The sequence below is a fragment of the Xiphophorus couchianus genome, chromosome 20 (genome assembly GCF_001444195.1).
Source record: "Xiphophorus couchianus chromosome 20, X_couchianus-1.0, whole genome shotgun sequence".
Lineage (NCBI taxonomy): Eukaryota > Metazoa > Chordata > Actinopteri > Cyprinodontiformes > Poeciliidae > Xiphophorus > Xiphophorus couchianus.
Genome location: NC_040247.1, coordinates 10,568,412 through 10,586,840, shown reverse-complemented (window position 1 = coordinate 10,586,840; position 18,429 = coordinate 10,568,412). Strand labels below are relative to the sequence as shown.

The 18,429-nt window shown below is 35.2% G+C and overlaps 1 protein-coding gene across 11 annotated transcripts in view; it reads left to right on the top strand.

Annotated features, from left to right (window-relative positions):
- The window catches only part of r3hdm2 (R3H domain containing 2), a 51,015-nt gene that overhangs the window by 12,125 nt on the left and 20,461 nt on the right, over window positions 1-18,429 (top strand). For 10 of the 11 annotated variants that reach the window (XM_028002724.1, XM_028002734.1, XM_028002730.1 and 7 more), the window contains 10 exons: window positions 11,558-11,717; window positions 13,024-13,184; window positions 13,288-13,507; window positions 14,083-14,127; window positions 15,040-15,126; window positions 15,266-15,389; window positions 15,869-15,947; window positions 16,565-16,624; window positions 17,306-17,446; window positions 17,805-17,913. In XM_028002724.1, the coding sequence (XP_027858525.1) occupies window positions 13,349-13,507; window positions 14,083-14,127; window positions 15,040-15,126; window positions 15,266-15,389; window positions 15,869-15,947; window positions 16,565-16,624; window positions 17,306-17,446; window positions 17,805-17,913 (804 nt within the window). In that variant the 5' untranslated portion in view covers window positions 11,558-11,717; window positions 13,024-13,184; window positions 13,288-13,348. The remainder of the gene's footprint in view (window positions 1-11,557; window positions 11,718-13,023; window positions 13,185-13,287; window positions 13,508-14,082; window positions 14,128-15,039; window positions 15,127-15,265; window positions 15,390-15,868; window positions 15,948-16,564; window positions 16,625-17,305; window positions 17,447-17,804; window positions 17,914-18,429) is intronic. The other variant, XM_028002726.1, reaches the window with a different exon arrangement.

Sequence of the window (18,429 nt, the reverse complement as noted above, 5' to 3'; positions counted from 1 at the left end):
TGCATGGCAGCCTAGAGACCCTGCTTATACGTGTGCACGGCAAATCAGTGCGTTTGTGTTTATCAGAAAGGAAAATTCTCGTCATTTGAGACAAATTTATTTTATATACAAAACATGAACATGTAGAGTTTGAGTATTACTTTATTAACTGCCAAATTTGAAGGACTCTAATCCCTGGTTCTGTACTATAACGTCAGTCATATTTATTGAATGAGTTTTGAGTGTCTGGCATATATTTTAGCTCACACAATATGTAACCTCCATCAGAGTGATGGCCCGCAATAACGACAAAACACATTTGGCACTTGAAATCTATTCACTAGATGCAGTTTTTTTGGCAAAGGGGGAAACCTTTTTTGTATATTTGACAACAGATTATTTACTTTGCAAATTACCATATTGCATATTTACACAAAGAAACAAAAAATAAAAGGATGTTCAATCCCATAAGGAAAAAAAATAATTTCATATACCTACTTAACTGCCTAACTGAAGTGTTGTTATATTGTAATAGCTTGTTTGGGGAAAACATAGGAAGAAGCTGTGTTTGCATTTGAGTTCTTTTGCCATTTAGTAATTTAAGTTCCAAAGACTTATACAGAAAGCTTTGCTTTGTCTTTAATAAAGGTGTCTCGATTTTCACTCTCTCTCAAAAACCAGTTGCGTCATTAAATAGTAGTCATTTGCAGATTCTGTTTCATATTTCATTCAAATCAATACCATTCTAAAAAAATCTGTTGCTACAAAGTGCAGTAACATGGCAAGGCACATTTCATCAGTTGAAATGTTTTAATGTCTTAATTTACACACTGTTGTATAAAAAAATTATGTTAGCCAGACAAGTTTTGAAAAATAATAAATTAGTAGAATAAGAACATGGCATAAAATATTTGTGGTGCATATTGTGTACGTATGCAAATCAAGTGGTAAATAAAATATTTACTACCATATTGAAATATACACATATTTTTATGCAGATAGCCATTGCTAATATGAATAACTGCAAATCTTCAGATTTTTTCCTTCCTAATTTATTTTTGAAGTGACACAAAATCCTACTTTTGTTTTATACATTTATTTCCCCATGACCTTTTTTAAAATTAAATGCAAAATTTTGCCACTAACATTTAATTTTATTTTGAAACTTCTCAAATATTTCCTTTGACCTGCCTTTATGTATTCCACAACAGTGCTTTATGTATGGCTTTATTGTATATCTTACATAATACTTTGCCTGACTAAAGTAGAAAAGCTGAATCTGAAAACCTGAGTTCCACAAGTTTGCCAACCTAGAGAAAAGTGGAAGGAACTGGAAAATGCCTTATTGTTGTGCATAGAAAGTGTTTGGCAGATATTGGAAAGATATTTAACATTTATAAAAATGTAGTTTCAACAAAATACTGAAAAGCAATGAAAAAAAAATATTTTTGTGTTGAATATCAGGTACCTGCCATAATCCTTTCTACTGTTCAAAATACAGCCCATACCATGTAAGCAAATATGAATGTTTTGAGTTGTTTATAAAGTTGTTGCAAGAAATTAGAGGGTTAATAAATTGCTAAAAGGAAAAAAATATATATATCATTAAGATTTAATTTTATGCTACATCATCATCATAAACCTAAACCTTCCTGAATAATATGCAGCAGCTAGTAATTCTGCAGTGAATAAAATTTAGTTGCATTGCAGAATATCCTAAATTTTCCTGATTTACACAGATGGGACTACATCTCTTACAGTTGCTCTCAAGTGTACAAACTTCTTTTAAAGGGCTTGGTTGTATAAACAAAAATTGGGACCTTCTGATTAATCTAAAATAAAGTTTTGTCCCAGTAGGATTTTCCTGACTTTTTGTCATTTGCATCCTACATCCATGTACTGGTTTACATTGTGAATACAAAAGATGAGAAGGATCTTACTGCGCATAAGTCATCATACTAAAATTTTAAGATTGAGACCAATACTTCAAAAAATATTTAATAGTCAATAGCTTTTTCATTACCGTAGCAGCTTTTTTTTTTTTTTTTTAAAGTTGCTGGGTTCCTTACAGTTAAGAGCTAGCATTTGTGGCATCTTTTAGCTTTTTGTTTTTTTTCTGTTCATCTACCTCATAAGAAAAGTAACTCCAAAAGATTTTTTTTCCCTTGTTGGCTAAAGAGGGTTGCATGTTTTTTTTCTGAATTTACTTGCTATGTTAGCAGATTATAAACCTTCCAGCAGATTATTGTTTTAGTCATGTGAGCAGCTGTGGCAAGGGAAGGAGCTGAGTGTCTGTTGTTGTTATTGCATCACTGTTGCTGGAAGAAGTGTAACAATTTGGGTAGGTGTGAATGGGCTTAAATTGATTTTGACGCAATTGAGTATCCATGAATTCTTAATTTTCTGTAGTTTTTTTTTTTTTACATTGAAATAATGATTTTTCTTTTTTTTTTTTGACAAGAAGATTACATAGGCATAATTTGCATCACAGAATTTGTCCCTGACACAGTGATGAAAGTCCTCAAATATTGAAGTAAAAACTGCACGCCTCTTTAAAATTAAGTAGAAGAAAAGACAAACAGGCACTTATTTGCGTTCTACATGTAAAAACATCCAGACCCTAATAAAATCTCCCTAAAGGAAAATGTACTATGCTCTGATGCTCTGAAACAAAGTTTAAAGTTCTATGACATTATCCAAAAAGCGCTTGGCATCTCCCAAGAACACCCTGTCTATCTTGAAACATGGTGGCGGCACTTAGCTCTGGGGTTAATTTTCTTCAAAGAGATTTAAAATATGAACAGTTTGAAAAACCAATTAGTTTTGAACTACAGCTAGTTGAATATAAGCTAGAAAGATGAATAATGAGTTTGTTTTTCAACATTACATTGAGTCCAAGGATATATCCTAGTTCACATAAGAATGAGGTTATTAGAGGAAAATCAAAGTTCTGGAAAAGCGTAGCCAGAGTCTCAAACCTGGTACTTCAACTAGGAGTTGTACATGTTTGACACTTAACTATTTGACTCAAACATTAAGATGAGTAACAGTTAGCTTACCCATGAATACAACATGAGTTTTGCATGTGAAGCTATCTACTATTTTTTTGCATTGAAAAAATAGTACCGGTAGGTTGTTTAATAAATCTGGATGTAATAAAGCAATATTAATACTAGCAGCAATATTGATGTCAGTAATGATGAAAGTTGGACATGAAAGTTGTCAAAACTTGTTGAAATAAATATAAAGACATAAGTATAATCAACAAGTGTGTTGCTGTCATGAACACACTTGAAAGAATCAATGAAACAGATTCTTTCATTGCTATAGTAAACTATATGTGATTAAGATGCAGATTGATTATTAAAAGTCACATTTATCACAGTTTTTTGTGCTTTTTTGTCCAGCCCTATTTGGAAGTCTCACTTTGCTGATGTAAGCTCAATCTGTTCATTTCAAGGTGCAGCTTCAAGAGATCAGATAATCTCTGCCCTCATCAAGATGGAGTGGAACAGAACTGTGTGTGGTTAGATAGTGTGTTAGGGAAGCATTTGTCTGTCTGCTCGTTTCAATAACTATGTGTGTGAATGAGTCACCTTCTGATCTCTCTAAAAATCCGAGTGTCTGTCTGGACACCTAGAAACCATATTTTGTTGCATGTGTGGGCTTCTGTGTATACGTGATGGATCTGGATAATCCTACATTTAAGTAACTCATATTGCTTCTGTTGTTCTGTACACTGTTTTATTTTTGTTATTTTATGCAAGCATCTAAAGAAAAATACACCGGGCCTTGTGGTTGGGAAAAGCATGGGTCATGAGAGTGAAAAGGAAAGGAAAAATATGGGGGTGTTGAGGGATATGGCAGCTTTTCTCTTGGTGACAGAGCCTGTTGCCATGGAGCTGGTCCTCCCATTGGTGGAAGCACGGTCCAATCACATAAGAGTGCAGATTGTTTCATCATTGAGAAGTTTTTCCTCTCTTCCTGTCTCACTATCCACCCCTTGCTCCTCCATGTTTCCCTCCTGTCTTCTCTTTCCTATCTCTCCAGCACTCTCTTCCACTGCTCCCTGCTTCTAGCACTGAAGGAAGCCGATAAATTACATAAGGTTTATAATAATCGCAGTAACTGCAACCCATTTTTATTCCAGAAAAGTCAAACCAGCCATACTGGCACTGCAAGCCGAGTTGTCCGCAGATCTAAACATTCTTAAGAAGACAAGCTACCTAAGCACTTTGAAAATCAAAATCTATTAATTTCACAGTTGAGAAGAAATGTCATTTAGCTGTATCTTGTCACAAAAGGTTTAAATGTTTGACGAGCACATTAGAAACGGCAGCTACAGGGTCTCTGGTGCCGTTAAATTTTTTAGTGCCTGCCAAACTACAGTGAGGTATCTTTCACAGACAGCTTAAAGAAAATATTATTATATTAGGTGACCGTCTTTATGCTGTTGCCTTCCCAAAGCTTATCTCAGTTTGGTGAATTATACAGATTTATTAGTGATTCTGAGTTGTTTGGTTTTTTCTATTGGTCTCATTTCTCTTTAGTTTTCTGTGCACAGTTTAATTATATGTTTGACCAAAAATGCATAGCTTGAGTACTTGGAAGCTTGTTTTTCAACTTGATTGAGCATTGACAGCTCTTTGTAGTTTAAATGTCATGTTATATACAGATACACACAGATGTTTACTTTATTACTATTGAACGTATTCATTGTAGTTTCTTTTTTGTGTGCTATGATTGTATGTATAACTCCAAACCACAAACTGTACTCGGATGTAAGCCATGTATCTCTGGTGTACACAGTCAGTTTTTATAAATATCACTCTGTTTTTATATGCACAGCTGCAAAAGTGAAACAGGATACCTGCATTCATTTGTTCAGAAAGAATGATTATTTAAACATTTCCAATGTAAAATATTATTTCTAAATCTTGCTAGGCAGGTTTCTTAGAAAGGAAATATACTGCGGAATTACAGCCGAGTTTGTTGTTTGCCAAATTATTTTTGTTCTTTTTACAAGAAGTTAAATCGTGCATTTTTCTTGTAATCTTCACTCTTTTTGGTCAATCCTGGCAAATAGCGCTGCCCTCTCTAGGGTGGCAAATATGTTACTGTAGTACTGTGTGGAAGATTACAATCGTTATCCAACCAAAATGGCTGAGCATTGCGGAGGTAGCCCTTTAGCAATTGGCTGAACGTGCTTTCATAGTTGCATGTAAGAAAACAAACTGAATAATTACGGGAAAATGTGAGTGGCTTGTTTTGTAGGTGTTTTTACGTGAATGAGTAAAAGAATTATGATGTTCAGTGTTTATTTTTATCATATTTTCCATACTTTTGCCACTCTGGAGTATAAGTTGCATCACTCAAAAATGTGTAATGAACAGAAAATAAAACACACAAATGGCATTTATTTAGAAATCATCAAATGTGAGGAAAATCTTGCCCATGTTAATCATTGATCCGGTCTTGTGTTCTGTTACTTTTCAACAAACTCACTGAAACTATCTCCTGGCAGTTTCTGATGCCCGAACTCTAAATCACGATGACCAGAAACAGTTCTGCTCCACCGGCGAATTACGCAGCACAGTGGAGCAGGGATGCATTCAGTAAATCTGAGGTAGTAGATGCAATTCCATTGCCTGCAACTGTAACACCAAGAATGCTCTATTGGAAAGTCATTCATATTCATTTACTTGGCAACTACCAGGGTGTGGTACCTGCACCATTCACAAGACTCTTCCAGTGGCATGTTTTTAAAAAAAAACACACAACTATGGACTTGTTCTTTTGGCTGTGGCTATCTTGCTTTCAGCCAACGATTAGCTTTCCTCACGGCTACAGACAGTAATGTTTAATTCTTGGTTCATATCATTCAGAGTACCGGTCAAAAAGTGCATCTTGATGAGGAAAAAAACATGTACATATAAATACTGTATATACCTCACAATAAGTCGAAGGACCAGTCAAAATATGAAACAAGTGTGCCGGAAAATACGCTAAAATATTAATTACTTTGACAACCCTTTTATATAGACATGAATGTGCCTGTAATTATCCTCAGTCACGCGTATCTTAGTGCCAATATTTATTTTCAGATTGATTCAGTGATTATTTCAATTTCACTATTTTTAAACAAATTAGAAGGAATATTTGCATTATGTATATGTGAAAGAGAGACTAATTAGGAGGAAAGTAAATTAAAGTGAGAAAATGGGGAAATACAAGTTGCTAAATAAATAGGGAGGAAATGTATACTTGTTGCTAGGCAACATCCCAAAGAAGGAAGTTGTGAGACTGTAGGAACAGGTTTAGATCATGTGAGGAGCCTGTGAAAATATTTTTGGAGAGTCAATGTTTCTTCAGGCTCTGTACGTTATCAGCAATGCTTCATTTTAATACTAAGATTAAGATTTTATCTTTGATTTTATGTTTTCTAAACTCTCTTGAAGAAGCAGTTTCAGCAATCGTGTTTTTCTATCATTGACAAAACTTCTGTTTCATTTTAGGAAAAAATCTGAAAGTGTTGGCCAGTAAATAGTGTCTAAAGCATTATTCACTCTATTTTTTTTAACTGCTTGAGAATACTTTTGGAAAAATAAGTTAAATTAATTCTGTATAGAAAATAATAAAAACAGCCTTTATTGTCCCTCAGGATATTGTGTAATATGAATAAATAGCCCTGTTTTAGGGCTTGATGATATAGGAAATCATTCAATTGCAATATTGTCGTCTATTATTCCAGTGAAGATATTGGTTGCAATAAGCCCTCATTTCCCTCTTTTTATGCTCTGTCATCATCTCATGATCTATCTCTACCTCTTTCATTGAGCTCAAGCATTTCAGCCACCAAAATCTCAGGTTTGGCCATCTAGGGCAGTCTGAGATCATTATACTCATCAGATATATGTGACAGCAGAATTAAATGCATTTCACTTGAAATGTAATATTTGACAAAACCAGGCATTCACACAGTCCCAGTGGTTGTGGAATTGGAAACATTAAAGTATGAATAACAATTAGGTAAATAATGCAGCTATGTGTTCTCAAGAATTTTATGTTTTTTCTTTGTGAGATATTTATAGTTTTGATTTTTGTTCACTCATTTCCTTTCCATTATGCTCTTTCTTTCTCTCCCATCTTCATCAAAAATGCATTTGTGATCAGGATCCCCTTGTCGTCCTCTTGAATGCACTCCTTATGGAGAGTATCATAAGGACAGGATCGTCAATTTTATGGGCAACAAATATATCTCTACCTAGCTTTGCACTTTACTCATCTGTCTAATTTATCTACACAAATCCTTGTGTCCTCTCTTTCTCACAGAACACGAAGCATATCAGTGTATATACTTTATAACTATTAGGAGAAGCAGAAGAGATGTGCAGTAGAAAGGTAGGCTGGTAGGTAACTAGGGAGGGAGGGAAGGGAAAGAAGGAGAGAATGACTCATAGCTCGTCCCACAGGACTGAGTGGGCTGGCTGAGTGGAGGAGGATGGCGTCAGCAGCAAACCCGACAATTTAAGAAAATACTTCAAAAGATGACGAAAGAGGGAGAGAAAGGTAACTTTTAGAAGCGGGTTTAACAATTAAGATATTGATGTTTGAGTTAAGCGTGGAAGGATGGGGGTATCCTCATAACTAAGAGGAAAAAAGAAGATTGAGTGGCAAATGGAAGTAAAGAGACAGATTAAAGAGGAGAAATCCTTTCTTCCTCTGCATTTGACAGTTCGTGATTCCCTCATCTGTCTTTGTGTGTTTGTGCTGGTGTTCTTTAACCTACTATCGCTTTCAGTCATCCATTGATGCACTAGTTTTTTAAAACTTTCATTGATAAAAACGGGTATCTTGGAGTCAATACTGTTGTATCTAGCTAAATCTTATGTAAGGGAAGCAGAGACGTTGTTAAATTACAATTCTCCGTGGGTTTTTTTTCTTTACAGTCCCTCGTTCTCTGCCAGCCCCTTCCTCCCGCCCTGTGTGAAACTGCAACCAACGCAAAGGGGAATCCTCTCTGACACAGACAAGCATTGGTGCGCAAACACTGTGAGGGCTGCTGATATATGATATGTGCAGGCACTGAGCTTGCACAAACTCTCCCGTCACCCCCCAACCCTCCCACACACACACACACCCACACACGCACACACACGGTTCAGCCTCCACTCAGTGAAGACATAACCTTACTGCCTTGAGTGAAATGAGTTCTCTCTGACGTCAAATGGGCGAGGTGCGCAGCTGAATACAGACGAGCTGAATTGGGTCGAGTTGCCTGTGTGTGTCTCCCACTTCCTTCTGTGGGTTTGTATGTGCATGCTCCCTCCTGCTCTGCGCCTCCATTCACCATTTCATTCATCTCTCATTCAGTTTCCACCAAAAACAGAGGCATTTTTACTGTGCATGATTCTTCATTGCAGAAATTTTGAGGTAGTTGGGTGAATTAAATGACTTGAGCTGAGTATCAAGTGCTACCTGTAAGTATAAATAATAGTCTTCATTTACAATGTGTCTGTTAATGAAAATTTGTTAATCAAGCATATGGCCAGGAAAAAAAACAACAATGTGGTATTTGATTTCTTGCAGTACTATGTAAGTTTATTCTTATGTTGTTTTACAGTCTTAAAGTTGCTTAGAGAAAGAATTAAAATGTCTTGGATGGAAAGTATGTCTGGGTTTTAGGACTATATAAAATGATCTCCCCACATTTCTCAGCAGCTGTGGAGAAGGGACTTTCCCTTTTATTTCTGCAAGTGTAAACTATTTCAGATGTTGTCTTGTTTGACAATTGGACTTGAGAAGAAACCTTGTGACATACTTTATTTTGTTTAGCCCACTATCAGATTCAGTGTGTCTGCTTACTACCCCAGTGTTGACCATTGTCGTTACTCTTTCTGGCTTTTACCAAATTTCAGCTCAGCGGCTGATATGATTTTATAGTGGTAACTTGATGCAAAGAGGCAGAGTAGGAAACCTGACCACAGCGTGTATCATCTGTTTACAGCAGATGCAGCAGTTGTTACATATGGATTAATTAGTAATTTTACCATAAAACTGTATCATGGTGATCATTAAAAATAATTGTTGATCCCAAAGATATAACCTTTAGCAAGCATTTTTTTTTCTGAAATATAAATATATTAGAAAAATAACTTTTTAAAAGGCAGATTTTATATGAGAATGCTTTACCTTGTGCGCACCTGGGAAATGCTTACATAACACATGAAACTTAAACTGACTGCTTTTTTACTTGATGTCTAGGAGCTTTTGGATTGACCTAATTATTAATGGATGCATATCACAACTTACGATATCATTTTAGACATTGTATGCTGCATAAATTACCATGCACAAAACACATTGACTGTCAGCCAGTCATAAATGGATACACATTACCTCTGATGTCTTATTCTTTGAAACCACTGAAGATTTAGCAATAGTTTTCAGAAATCTTTCTTAATTAGAAGTATCCTTATCCTCTTAACACTGACTTTTCTAAATTTTAAGGGGCGCATTGGGCAGTTGTGAAAATGTTGGTTTGTGTTTCTCAATTAGAGAACTCTTGTTTCACTGAATGTTTCATATGAACATGAAACATACATTTCTGCACTGCATGCTTTCTTTTACTCTCTACACACTGTAAGAAATGCATTGGAACACAAGTTTTGCATTCCACTAATTCAAGGCCATAGATGGTTAACAATATAACAATTAGTTGCGATATACAGAAGATTGAGTGAGATTGAATGAGAATAAAACAATTTGTCATTGCAGCTAAATGAAGTTCAGATGTTTCCTGTTTGGTGCCAAGTGACTGACCTATAGGATGGCACTTTAAATAGATGATTTATATTTTTCCATAGGTTGGAAAAGGATACTGAAAATGTATGTTGGTACTGCAGCAAGAGATTTTAATCTGTTTTCTGTACTCATTAGAAGTATTGCTATTTGCTATTGCCTGGATATCTAGCTCACCAGATATCCAGGCAATGTAAAATGACCTGGATATTTGCTGAGCTACATTAAACTACAATAATATCTCGACTTCAAAGAACCTGGATTAAATGGTGTAACTGTCGTCAGTGTCTGTCTTTGTATTAGCGATGGCGAATACACTCTGCATTCACTGTTGTTTATTATCACTTTTTCGCTCATCCCCACTTTACTCACTCAAATCAAATGGCAGCAGTTAAGAATGACGTTATCGTCTCCTTGGCAACCCAGTGGGCAGCATCATGTCTGTGTTGAAAGAAACTATGGAGTATTGATGACAGAGCTGTGTAAACAGAAGAGGACTGGAAGGAGAAGCTGGTTTATTCATAAGCATCCCATTAGTAGTTTTCAGTGGCAATTTTTTTCTGCTTCCTCTCTGTTATTAAGCAAGGACTGACATTTGAAATGAATAATTGTCGCTGCTTGGTAGTTCAGAAGCCTTCTCTCTGTTTCTCCCAGAACACACAGAAGACTATTTTTGGAATGACTGAGTCAGATCTACATTACAGTGTGGCTGTTTTTTGTGCTGCTGTGGTAGATTTCTGCAAGCAAAGTGAGGTTGTGGAATGTGGGTGTCGTTGTCAATGATCTAGTGTTGCTGCTGATGCTGTTGATAATGACGACTTTGCTGCTGCATCACCTTGGTCTTTCCCACATTGGAAATCCCTGTCTCATTGGTTTCTTCATTCAAAACAATACAGGGATCTTGGTAAATGTATTGTTGCCTTGCTTTGTTTACACATGTCACCCATTAAACATATGCCTAAATTTGTGCCTCCTGGAATTCTGAACCCCCTACCTGGAATCTACTGACTTGTAAAACTGATTATCAGTAAATGTGTTCTTAATGAGCACTATAGTTCAGTAGCTTGTCTTCCAAATTGCATTTTTTATTTTTTAATTAAATATAAAATCTAAAATGGTAGTTTTAGCCAGACTCGTCATAGTTACTGTTGTAAGATATATTTTTGTTGATAACGACCTACCCTTTGTTGTACAATTTGTAATTGGAGTTGAAAGTGTGGAATGTAACAAAGTCTGGTAATTTAGAAATATTTGTGTTTGCATAGATCTGAAATGACAGCAGTGACACAGTTTTTGCATTCTTAATTTCTTTGTAAACCCAGAATAAAACTGACTTGTTTAAGCTATTCTTTAATTTCTCTAAATTCCCAATTTCCTAATTATTAACATTAATGGAGAGCAGTTATAATAGGTGGAACTGGGATCTTAGATAATCTGTGATTTATTTATTGTCCTTTTGGTGCTTGCTCAATGAATTCAAATTTTCATTTGAATTCTGAAAATTCAAATGTGAATTTTCAGAATTGCAAGCACAGCGTCCAAATGCTCATGCTCAGATTGATTTTATCATTCTAAAAACAAGTATTCCAGGCTGTAAAAGTCAAGCACTGAACAGTGAGCGTTTGTGCTGATTTTAAAGCCCATTCTTAGTAAGCTCTTAGTTCTCAGCTGCTCTGTCCTCCTCCCTGCCAGAAATAGCAGCAGCAGCAGCGATGAGTCACGCAGTGTGTGAAAGATGACGTCATTCGTGTCTTCCTCTTCTCTTCATGGTGCCCAGGGCTCCAGACTGTAGGCAAGACCATGCTACTGCAGTAAGCCGAAGGCAGAGACGAGAGGCCCTAGACGACCTCTAAAGGTGGTGACTGGCCTGTTGGTGTCCCCCCTCCACCTCACACTCGGCCTGGCAGAGTGCTGCCTCTTCAATTCATCTGACTGCTGTAAATATATTTCATTTCATGTGTTTTTCATTATGTATTGTTGATATTTCCTCTCTAAATGTATTTTGCAGCAGATTTTTTTTCTGTTTTGAGAAAATTACTGTTTAGAAGTTTCCTTTGTGTTTTAATAGTTTGCTAAAAGGGACCCTTAAATGTCAAAATTGTTTGATTAACCAACAATTTGATTAACCAAATTGTTAACCAACAATTTGATTAACCAAATTGTTAATCAACAATTTGATTAACCAAATCAAAGCTTCACAAAAGCTCAAATAAGCTTTTGTGAAGCTCAGTTGAGCTTCACAAAATATGCTTTTATTTATTTTATTTTTTTTAATGTAAAAACACTTTTCGGGTTTAGTGAAAAGTAATACTGTGCAATATTATTTGGTTGCGATTTGTTTATGGCTTACACAACATTTCACTAAAGAAAGGTGATATTGTTAAAACTACAAATGATCTCAGTTGAGTTGTTTGAACAATATTGGAAAACACAATACTTATTTTTGTTGGTGCCTTTTGTAAAACACAATAGAATATTGTGGTAAAGCTTTATATGACCGTTTAATTCCAAATAATTTTTTATTCTTAAACATGTTGACACCTGGAGTGTTTAATTTTTCATTATCATTGCTGGTCTTCAGTGTAGCATAATGTTATCTGGAAATTGCTTAAATATATTTCTAAATTGTTTGAAACATAGTATCACAAGAAAATTGCACATTTCTGGTGTCTAATGCATTGTTTGCAGAATGACTTAACGATGGACTACATTGTTCCTTAGAATGCATAAGTTATATTTGTTGTCATAAAGGTAATGAATCCCTTTCATAAGAAATGTTTTTTTCTGAATATGTAAAAGTGGAGGAAACAATATTTAGTGAAGCAATGAGAAGACTTCTGATGCTGATTCCTGGTTTTTGTGAATCTTTGACTTGCATGTAGTAATTTTAACTGATTCTGATTTTTTAAAATAAATATACACAAAGGAAGCATTTCAAATATTTTATTCACTGACTATAGTAGGACGGGAAATTATGTCATGACACTGTTGCTGTCAAAAGGGAATCTGTGTAAATTCTAGAAGAGGAGAGGAACTGGTGCTTACTGAAGCTCTGAAATTTCCAACAAAAACATAAGGCACAGGATTATACTCCTTTCTGTTTTTCTGTATCCTGAAGCTGTAAATCAGCTGATTTCTCTGTGCATCTCTAAACAATTATTTTGCATTTAAAACCATTTTGCTGTCCAAGTTATACCTTTCATATAGTTTATTACATTTTTTGTTGTTTTTGTTTCTCGACAGCCTTCACCCCAAGACCCAAGGCTTGCTATGGAATTCACTTTACCCCCTACCTGCCGCCCAGCCTAGTACACTACCTTAGTGGACTCCCTTCATCTCCCTGTGTGTGGTTCTTGCCCACACTCACTGTAAAACGTTCAGCATAGACCTGGTACCTCCAACAGGTAGCTACTTTAAAGGACAATGAACAGCATAAAACGTTGTGCTCAGTTGTAGGAAAAAAGAATAAACTACATCTCTTCTGAAAATGTTCTTTTACTCTCATAGCCACTACTGGGTCCTCCACCAATACCCTCCCCACTCCCACCCTCTCCCCTCCCCTAAGAAGATGTCACTGAGCCTGACAACAGACATCCAGCAGGAGGGAGAGAGTGGGCTACAAATCGAGCCCTGCAGTCGAGGTAAAAGCTCTCCTCAACCACAGAGCATCAAGGATGGGACAGGAGAGGGGCCAGAGCCAGATGATAACTCTCCACAGGATGCACAGGTAGGAGGATGTGACGATAAGATCTCACTTGATGAGTGATAAAATCACCTTAAATTCACTTGGTTTCTCAGCGGGTTTCTCGGCTTTAAAGTTGCACCTGATTTGCACAGTGTGATGAGCTCTGCAGTGCATGGAGGTCTGAGACAGGAAGATCTCCACTTTAAATCCATTTTTGAATACAGATCTTTGTCATTGTTGTGTTTTAATAATACAGAGGCACTAAGTAAACAGAAATGTTTGTCATGCTGTTCATTTTTTAGTATACACATTAGTTATATATATCATTTTAATACTTTTTGTAAGGTATTATTTAATATCTATAATGTCGTTGATAGCTATAGGTCTCCTTACGTGATGTATAAGGATGCAGGAGGTTGTGGCATTTCAAAGATTTCTTACAATCAAATTTATTAGTTTAAACATTGAACAAGAAAAGCCTAATATTTTTGTAGATGCTGCAACTAGAATGTCCTGTAATCTTAGACTTTTATGGCTTCTAATTCAAATCCATTATTGTTATGGATATTTAAATTTCACCCTATTATTAAAGTATTATTTTTCTTTTGCTTTAATAGCAGAAGCGGGCTACTAACCACAGCCATGGCAGGAAAAGGGCCAAGGTAAGTGAATTAAAGCAAAATTGATATTACTTTATAATCCTGGTGCTTGAAATGACTTTTTGCTCATTTGCTGCATGGAATATTTTTTTATCCTTCCGGCTTTGTAATCCACTGACCTACAGTCAACTGCCTGCATTATATCATTGGCTTAAAATCCTATATCTGATAAGAAGGTTAACAGTAAATGTGTTACTGACCTTAGTAAGGCTTTGGAACTGCACTTTACCTGTTGAACTAACTGAATAATGTTTCAAATAACCAGAAGAAAATAGCAGAGCTGGCCAATTTCTTTTGAGACTAGAATGAGAATTTCTTAAAACAGATGTAATTGGTTTAATACGTCTTTCTTAGAAGCTTTTCTTTTAAACTAATTCCAGTTAATCAAATTTGCTTACCAGATAAGTGTATACATGCTACTAAAATATTATTAAATAGCTATTGAGAAAACATCATCTTGGAGCCGGCTAACTGTCTATTCAGTTTATGGTCTGACTACATAGTTCAGTGACTTTCTCATCTGTTTATATATTAAACTTTTCTTTTTATCTTTCTTTTCCATTTTCATGTTTTATGGGAGTTAATTAATTTGCCTTTTTGTAGGTTTATAGCAATTTTTTGCATTATGATGCTTTGGAATATATATTGGGTGCTTTGGAAGCAGAAAAGGAAAAAGTAGGCGACAAAGGCAATAACAATTATTACAACAAACCTCTAGATTTTGCACACATGGCAATGTATTTGAAAGTTTATTTTATTCTTCTCATTGTAAACATCAAAAATGTCAAATATTTGGCAGAAAAAGGCAAACGCATTTCAAACACATTTTGCTTCAATCTAGATGTTTCTTGTATGATCATATTTTATCAAATTTCTTCTAAAATTTATCTAATATAATAATCTTGTTTGTTTCAGTCTAATGCCAAAATGAAATTAGTACGGAGTCTGGCAGTGTGCGAGGAGTCCTCTGGTCCTTTCCCCAATGATGGACCTCCAGAATCGGTATCACTTTGTTTTTTTCCAACATAACCAGTAACCACAGTCTTTAAATCTTAACTCATCCCTGAGTTTAGAGCTGTTTTTATTTCTTTTATTCATTACAAATATTAAAATGCATATATTTTTTTATTGGTGTCTATAGGAAATAATCCAGCTTCACATCAGCTGCCCATCAGACAAAGAGGAAGAAAAGTCTTCAAAGGATGAGTATGAAAATGAAGAAAAGGAGAAGAAGGACAAGACTCCTCGAAAGATGTTGTCACGTGGTAAGACACGGTTTGATGGTGGTCATTGTTTGTACCAAAGACTGACATCATTGTGCTTCTTTAGATTGTAGGATATTTTGTAATGTGAATGTCTCTTCATCAGTGCTAAGAGATACTTTTTAGACAGTTTTAAAGTACAAATAAAACAATTATAGTACGCCTTAATCTTTCTCTTCAAGACTCCACAGTGTCATACGGAGAGGAGCAGAGATGAAATGGCTTACCTATGTATCTGTGCAGTGTGGTTTAGAAGTAACGATGCCCTCTAGAGGGTGTTTGTCTCTGTATATTCTGAACATGGCTTTCACATATCTGACTATTTTCCAAAGCATGAAACATGTCTATTCATCTTCAGCCACTTGAGACATCTTCAAATGGCATATGTTCACAATGTATCTTGTTTTATTTTTGTTTTTTTGTTTCTTGGTTGTTGTTTTTAGTGAAATGATGTTTATTCATTCATTTTTTTTCTGTAATAGATTCCAGTCAGGAATACACCGACTCCACAGGCATTGATGTTCATGAGTTTTTGGTCAACACACTGAAAAACAATCCCAGGTATGAGTACAACCAAAGACTTATGAGGTTATAATGAACATAGTAAATAATCCAAACAGATTAGTGACGCAGTTATAAATTTTGTTTCTTTAGGCACTGAAAATAAATAAATTTTATTTGTTAATGTTGCTTATGCACTTTGTAAATATTCACACAAAATGTATTTAGAGTAATCACAGAATCCCACATCTGTTTCCATCAGGGATAATAATAAATTTGATGGTAATATTTTGATGCACTTTTTTTTGCTGTGTGGAGCTTGTACAATGTAAAAACTTACCAAAGACTTACCAAAAATAATAAAATCATTATGTTATTGCTAATAGGGTAATCATAATTGCTATAGTTGTGTGCAGATGTTCATACTATTACCACATTGCATGTTTTTCTGCATTTTGTTCTTGCTTAAGTTGATCTTTAGAGTTCTTATAAAGTTTTAAGATTAATACCTTCAATTTGCATGTAAAGAAACTCCTGATATTGTTTTCTTAATTACCATCAAAATGATTATTTTTATTGATTTTTCAAACTTAAGCGGCAAATTTACTATATTTTAAATGGAGGACTCTGTGGTCCCCCTGAATTCTCTAATTTGTTTTCTCCCTTTGACCCACCAGGGATCGAATGATGCTGCTTAAACTAGAACAAGATATCCTGGAGTTCATTAATGACAACAAGTAAATCTGTCTTTCATTACACTTAATTTATTTTTACACTTAAAGATCATATTTTTATTTCCTAGATTGCTACATTAGTGCATTAGTCTTTTCTTCCGAGTGAGTTTGAACTTGATTATCCCATTGTCTACAGGATCCCCATTATGTGCCAGAAATAACTATTACATTTAGACCCTACATATCTCTAAATTTTAGAGCTACCCAGTAGAGAATCTTGACCATCATCACAACCCTAATGTGTCCACTATCACATTTGAAAGTGCTGCCTAGATGGCACCATTTAATGGTCTGTTATTTTGAGTGCCATGCATTTGTACCAAGCATACCAACAAAGACAGTTTGACTGACTTTTTTACTATTTGATACCCATTCTTAATGATTGAGAAGCTGCAGCTCACAGAGAGCGATTGAAATTATGTTGTTTTGGAAAAGAAAGCATTAAGGGAAGAAAATGGGCATTATTTGCTACTGATATAGCCATCTCAGTATTCAACAATAATATCACAGTTGCATTCTTACCTAGTATGGTTCATCCCTAATTTCAGTTCAAATCCCAACTTCTTGCTTCTCTTTTTATGCTTTTTCAACATTCAACAAGAGAGAATTCAACTTAAGAGCAAATATCTTAAAGGTCATCTAACAATTACTAACTTATTCTTATGCTTCTTTTTTCACTTGCAGTAACCAGTATAAGAAATTTCCTCAGATGACTTCGTATCATCGAATGCTGTTGCATCGTGTGGCCGCCTACTTTGGCATGGATCACAATGTAGATCAGACAGGAAAAGCTGTCATCATCAATAAAACTGGAAACACTCGCATGTGAGTGTGTCAGAATTTAGTACAGAAACCTTATAAATGTTTTGAAGTTTTGTTTAGTGACATGTTTTGAAGTTTATTTACTATTTTGTTTGCCATACAAAATACTTTTGATTTTAGTTTGGAGATCATGGGACATAGTAGATATGTGCCATGGAAAAATCTGTGATTAGGCAGATTTTTGGTGAGTAACTTGGACTCACAAAATCTGTGAACCATGAATAGATGAATAGGCAAAGGTCAACTCTATAAGAAAAAGCTTTTTAACATTTGTCCTTAGTTCCTTGCTTTTTGCTCTTAAATGTGTTTCACTGTCTTTTTGCATACTTAACTTAACTGTTCATTATATTTTATCCTACAGCCCAGAGCAACGGTTTTCTGAACACATCAAGGATGAACGCAACATGGACTTTCAGAAGAAGTTCATCCTTAAAAGAGACGATGCTAGTATGGACAAAGATGATAACCAGGTTGGTTGGTTGTCATTACCAAATCCATTTAAATCACCATACATTTTTATACCGACATACTTTTGTTACTGGTCATTAAGTCACAAAAGGTGTCAAGTAAACCAAAGCAAGGCAAAAACAAAGTGCTTAATCTTCTATCTGCAGGTTTAACTTATATCTTCTAAATCCTTATACATACAATATTAGAATTGAAAAAGCGAAAACTTGCGTATTTGTCAGCACTGTTACTTTCTGGAACAGTAGTTTTTGCAATGCAGACGAGGAGTTTGCAGTTTGTCCACTTTGCTGTCAAACGACTAAACTTTCTCCTCTTTAGAAGTCACGACTACAGCATCTTCTATTTGTATCAAAATTGCCCTGCTGGCAAGTTATGAAATCTGAGCATGTTCTATACTTTGTCCACTTTCAAAGTAACAACTGCATTATTTTCTATTTGTTTAAAACTACCCATATACCTTTTGTAAGATTTGGTATATTTTCTTAGTGCTTTATTTAATCTGGTGCAGCATTTTTCTT